Genomic DNA, 6,217 nt, shown 5'->3' with positions numbered 1-6,217 from the left:
CCGTCACTGCCCGCTGTCAACACGGCGCAGATGGCGAGGAGGAAAATGTGGACAACAAAGATGATTCACATCTGAACATGTATCAGAACAAAGAGTCTCCTCCATCACGGATTACATCTGAGAGCAGAGGACGGAGCGGGCACCGGGGGCCGAGCAGTACCGGTGGGGAGGGGGGGGGGGCTGAGCAGTACCGGGGTCCAAACAACCAAAGGTCAGGGGCTGAGAAGATCTAAAACAACCATAATGAGATGCACCATGACCACAAAGAGACACACAATGGCTCCAGATGGTTAAAAAAAAAAAAAAAAAAAGCAATTAAAAGGACACACACAGGAGGGTCAAAATGTGATTTCTAGAACCAATCCAACGCTAAATGGCTCTAAAGATGCAAAAATAATTGACGTGTGTGAGAGTAGAGCCCAGATATAATGAATGTTGAGGACAAAGAAACCAACTGGGCAACAAAGACGAGCAGAAGGACCAAGATGACGAATAAAACCAACAGTTATACAACTGAGACAGAAGACAACAGTGAGAGGATGAAAACAAATCAAAGGACACAAAGAGATCACAATACGATGCGACACACAAAGACTTACTAGAATGTGGTTTAAAAAACTGGATCAGAAAAAGACTGAAATACGTCGCAAAGCAACAGAAAAATGGATGAGATTTGATTTCAAAATGACCAAGATGTCCAATGTTATGAAAGGGTGAAAAATATTCACAAAGAAACACCTCAGGGGGACAAAGATGTTCAAAATGCCTTAAACAAGCAGCCACAGGGCGATTTTAACAAGAACAAATATCCCAAATATATAAAATACTGCAACACAAAGACAGAAAACTCCAAATGTATTCACATTTATCCACAATTATCAGGAAAACAGAGATACGATATGAACAAGACCAGGTAAAACATTATAAACACCAAAATGAGACAAAGACATGCAAAACCACCAACAGACACATAAAATGAGAAGATTCAAATATTACAGCTGCACCGAAACATAAAGATCGAATCAGAACATGGAAAACAACAAAATTCCAAAGATGACAGAAAAAGAAAATGAAGAAATTCAAACAGGATCTGAACCAGAAGAGGAGAAATGCAAAAACATGAGACAAGAATATTAAAACGAAGCATCAGAAAGATGAAAAACGACAAGAAATACAACAAATAACTGCATAAAGAAGAGAAATAATCACAACCTGACAGAAAAAAGTACAATGAGCTGTTTGTTCTGTATTTGTGTGCTTTGAATCATTTCCTCTCTTCTCCTCCGTTTTCTGTCCCGTTGTGATTTTACACATTTATTTTCCTCTTTTGACACATTTCAGCTTTTACATCGATTTTACTGCAGATTTCAATTCAGGTTGTTTTAATGTTTTTGTCGGTTCTGTGTTGATAGTTTGTCTTTCTCTTTATAACACTCCTCCTCCTCCTCCTCCTCCTCCACCTGCTCCTCCCCCTCTTCTTCCAACTCCTCTTCCTCTCCTGCTCCTCTTCCTCCAACTCCTCTTCCTTCTCCTCCTCCCCACCTCCTCCTCTTCCTTCTCCAACTCCTCCTCTTCCTGCTCCTCCCCCACCTCCTCCTCCAACTCCTCCTCCTCTTCCTTCTCCTCCCCCACCTCCTCCTCCTCTTCCTCCCCCACCTTCTCCTCCAACTCCTCTTCCTCTCCTGCTCCTCTTCCTCCAACTCCTCTTCCTTCTCCTCCTCCCCACCTCCTCCTCTTCCTTCTCCAACTCCTCCTCTTCCTGCTCCTCCCCCACCTCCTCCTCTTCCTCCAACTCCTCCTCCTCCCCCACCTTCTCCTCCAACTCCTCTTCCTGCTCCTCCCCCACCTCCTCCTCTTCCTCCTCCACTTCCTTCTCCTCCTGCTCCTCCCCCACCTCCTCCTCCTCTTCCTCCCCCACCTTCTCCTCCAACTCCTCTTCCTGCTCCTCCCCCACCTCCTCCTCCTCTTTATGTTTAAACCTTTCACATCAGTAACAGTTGAACATTTTCCCTCCAAGTTTCTTTTGCTGCTGTTACACAACCTTTTATAGGTAATATTATGGGATGTACAGTCGTGGGCTGAGTGTGTTCGGTTCAGATCTGTTTTTAAAACAGCATGAGTCATGGCTCCCCACTGAGCAGCAACACCACGCACACACACGCACACACACGCGCACACACACAAAATGAAAACATTACAACAATCAAAGATTAAACTGTTTAATTCATTAATTAAAGAGCAAATCAATCAAACTAAAGAAACTTCAGAGGTGTAAAAATTCACATTAGAAATGATTAACAGAAGATTAAATTCAAATAAAATGACAAAAGAAACAAAATTCACATGAAACGAACAAATGGAGACTTATTTTTAAAGTTGTTTATCCACAAAAAATACAGAAATTGTTTCACAAACACTAAAGAAAAATCAATTGATTTATTTCGACATAATGTGAAAAAGCTCAGATGCGTCTTGAAGACAGAAACATTTGAGATCTTTTTCTTTTGTAACTCATTTTCCAAACAGGAATAAACAACTAGTCAAAATACTTTGTTTTTTATGGAGCGTAAAATATAAAAGTTCTTGCAGAACCAGTGCCGAGTCGACTTTAAATTACTTTTCTGTTTCTACAAATACTTTTGGTCCCTTTGTGTGTTTTTGAAGAGATTTCATGTTTTATTCACTGAGAAAAGAAGAGATTGTGCTGGAAATAGTGAAAATGTCACATAAAGTAAAGAAATGTGTTTATTGGTAATAAATCTGATCCTGGCTGTTCCAATGCAAGGTTTCTTCTAAATTTAGCTTTTTTAATCAAAAAGAATCAAATGTATATCTAAACTATTCTCGTGTGTTTGTTTTACTTAAATTTCAATACATTTAATTCCTTAGTGTTGTTAATCTAATAACATGTTTAAAGTTTCAAAACTTTTGAAAAATATCAGAGATGTTTCGCAGTCTATGAGCACAAATGATAGAATTATTAATGTTTCCCCTCAAACCTGAAAATGTATTCTCTGAATAATTTCATATTTTCTCAGATGCTAATTTTCTAAAATTTTCAATTGCAACATTTATTTAACTGAAATGAGTAGATTTGTTCTCAGATCGGTAATTTTTCACTTCAAATGCTTTTAAACACGTTCTCTCCTATTTTTAAAAATTAAATTCTGTATTTTAATAAATATCATTAATAAAGAAGTAAAAAAAAAACAAAAAAGAAAGAAATCTGGATTTTGTAATATTATTCAATGAAAAGTATTTAAATGAAATAATAATAAATTTTTCTGTGAAACTTGATTTCCAAACTTTCAGTTTCTTTCACCTGAATGAAAAATGCCTTTTGTTTATTTAATCTCAAAACATTTCTTTTGAGTTAACTTTTTCCACACATGAATTTTCTCTGCTGAGTTTGTGATATTTTTCTACAAGTTAAGGTGACACCCCCCCCCCCCACACACACACACACACACAGATTAGCTCATCCCACAAATGCACAAGACTTGCTGACGCGGCTCCATTTCCACAGCAAAGGCGCCGACTTCAGATCAATTGGGATGAAGAAGTGAGTTTGTGAGGCGTGAGGAGGAAACCTGCAGGGAGCAGCAGACACTGGATCCTGTCCCCCCCCCCCCCCCTCACTCCGTCTTGGTGGTCTTGTGCCTCCAGGGATAAACCAGCTCCCCCACAAACAGCTTCTTGACCAGGTCGGCCCACGAGTCTCGGGGGTCGCAGCTGTAGGTGGGGGTTCGGTACGTCTGCAGCACCGAGCTGAACTTCAGGGGGTTGATCTGAAACATGGAGGACAAGGCGCCAGCAAAACACACGGTCAAAACAAAAGTGCCAGGTCCAGGAGAATACGCACTGGGAGTCGTGACCCCCACGGAGGAATCCGATTGGCTGGACTGATGCATGTGCAGAGGTGAACATGGTGAAATGTTGCAGCGTCGTTTCAACGTCTGCATTGAGACGGGAGAAGCAGCGATTTCATGATGTTGGGTTTTCAGTGGCTCTGAGAACCGTTGTCATGGAAACGGAGCCCAAAACGCTGCAACAATGAGCGCATAGAGATCTGTCGATCGATCCATGTATCAATGTCTATAATCTATCATCGTGTCTTGATAGACACGATATGTGTGTCTCTGGAAGCATCAGTTTATATACACACCATCTGTGTCGATATCTTTTATACACATTAAATCTCCATCCCTGGAACAACCTGTACTGTTGTTTATTTACACAATCTATATCTGTGTGTCTGGAAATACCTCTATGTACACAACATATATCACACACACACACACACACACACACACACACACACACACACACACACACACACACACACACACACACACACACACACACACACACACACACACACACACACACACACACACACACACACACACACACACACACACACACACACACACAATACCTCCATAAGCAGGTGAAGGGCCACGCCTGGTTCATCACACAGAACCCGGAACTTCACTCCCTCTGCACACATCAAACATATACACATTATAATATATATATATAGCACACAAACACAATAAACGCAGTGATTTTAAGAAACAAGCTAACTAGCATGGTAGCTAGTTAGCATAACTGCCATTGAGTCCTAGGCTACGTCCAGAATGTCCCTCCTGTCTCCTTCTCTATCGACTTCTTCTGAACCCCTCAATTGTTTTGTGTAGCGGCCATGATGAGAACTGTCTGAATTCTCAAAGAGCAAAGGAAAGGAGGCTGGTTGCTTCCTTTAGCCTAGGAAACACTGATGCTTCCTTTAGAACCTCCTTTAGCCTAGGAAACACTGATGCTTCCTTTAGCCTAGGAAACACTGATGCTTCCTTTAGAACCTCCTTTAGCCTAGGAAACACTGATGCTTCCTTTAGAACCTCTTTTAGCCTAGGAAACACTGATGCTTCCTTTAGTCTAGGAAACACTGATGCTTCCTTTAGAACCTCCTTTAGCCTAGGAAACACTGATGCTTCCTTTAGAACCTCTTTTAGCCTAGGAAACACTGATGCTTCCTTTAGTCTAGGAAACACTGATGCTTCCTTTAGAACCTCCTTTAGCCTAGGAAACACTGATGCTTCCTTTAGAACCTCTTTTAGCCTAGGAAACACTGATGCTTCCTTTAGAACCTCCTTTAGCCTAGGAAACACTGATGCTTCCTTTAGAACCTCTTTTAGCCTAGGAAACACTGATGCTTCCTTTAGAGCCTCCTTTAGCCTAGGAAACACTGATGCTTCCTTTAGCTTAGGAAACACTGATGCTACCTATAGAACCTCCTTTAGCCTAGGGAACACTGATGCTTCCTTTAGTCTAGGAAACACTGATGCTACCTATAGAACCTCCTTTAGCCTAGGAAACACTGATGCTTCCTTTAGAAACTCCTTTAGCCTAGGAAACACTGATGCTTCCTTTAGAGCCTCCTTTAGCCTAGGAAACACTGATGCTTCCTTTAGAACTTCCTTTAGCCTAGGGAACACTGATGCTTCCTTTAGAGCCTCCTTTAGCCTAGGAAACACTGATGCTTCCTTTAGAGCCTCCTTTAGCCTAGGAAACACTGATGCTTCCTTTAGAACTTCCTTTAGCCGAGGAAACACTGATGCTTCCTTTAGCCTAGGAAACACTGATGCTTCCTTTAGAGCCTCCTTTAGCCTAGGAAACACTGATGCTTCCTTTAGAGCCTCCTTTAGCCTAGGAAACACTGATGCTTCCTTTAGAACTTCTTTTAGCCGAGGAAACACTGATGCTTCCTTTAGAGCCTCCTTTAGCCTAGGAAACACTGATGCTTCCTTTGGAGCCTCCTTTAGCCTAGGATAGCATTGATGCACACTTTCACAAAGGAGATGAGCTCATGCTGCCCCACAATTCCTTGCGGCGACCACATTTAAAGCGACCATCTCATCCGAGCGTTTACTGAAAATGACGATGGTGAAAAAGGATCATGTAAGTTACTAAAGTAATAATCTGCAACTTTAAATCATCTAAAACTCAAATGTACTTTTTATCGTCCATTTTCAGAAACTTGTAGTTCTTTTCCCGCCACAGCGGACGTCGCTAATTTGCACCGCCGTCGCATTATTATGATGTCACTAAGTGAAAGTGTCCGACTGCCACACTAACGTGATCACCTTTCCTTAACTCCTTTAGGAAACCTCCTAACATCTTTCCTTAACTCCTTTAGGAAGCTTCCTAACACCTT

General features: G+C 41.5%; 1 protein-coding gene across 1 annotated transcript in view; it reads right to left on the bottom strand.

Annotated features, from left to right (window-relative positions):
• Window positions 1-3,635: 3,635 nt before the first annotated feature.
• The window catches only part of pigq (phosphatidylinositol glycan anchor biosynthesis, class Q), a gene marked incomplete at its 3' end in the record, with an annotated part of 12,219 nt that continues 9,637 nt past the window's right edge, over window positions 3,636-6,217 (bottom strand). The window contains exons 13-14 of the mRNA XM_080511770.1: window positions 4,439-4,500; window positions 3,636-3,788 (exon numbers count right to left, since the gene is read on the bottom strand). Of these exons, the coding sequence (XP_080367896.1) occupies window positions 3,636-3,788; window positions 4,439-4,500 (215 nt within the window). The remainder of the gene's footprint in view (window positions 3,789-4,438; window positions 4,501-6,217) is intronic.

This window comes from Blennius ocellaris (assembly GCF_963422515.1).
Source record: "Blennius ocellaris genome assembly, chromosome: 16".
Classification (NCBI taxonomy): domain Eukaryota; kingdom Metazoa; phylum Chordata; class Actinopteri; order Blenniiformes; family Blenniidae; genus Blennius; species Blennius ocellaris.
The sequence above is the reverse complement of the archived record's forward strand: the minus strand, read 5'-3'. Positions and strand labels throughout refer to the sequence as shown.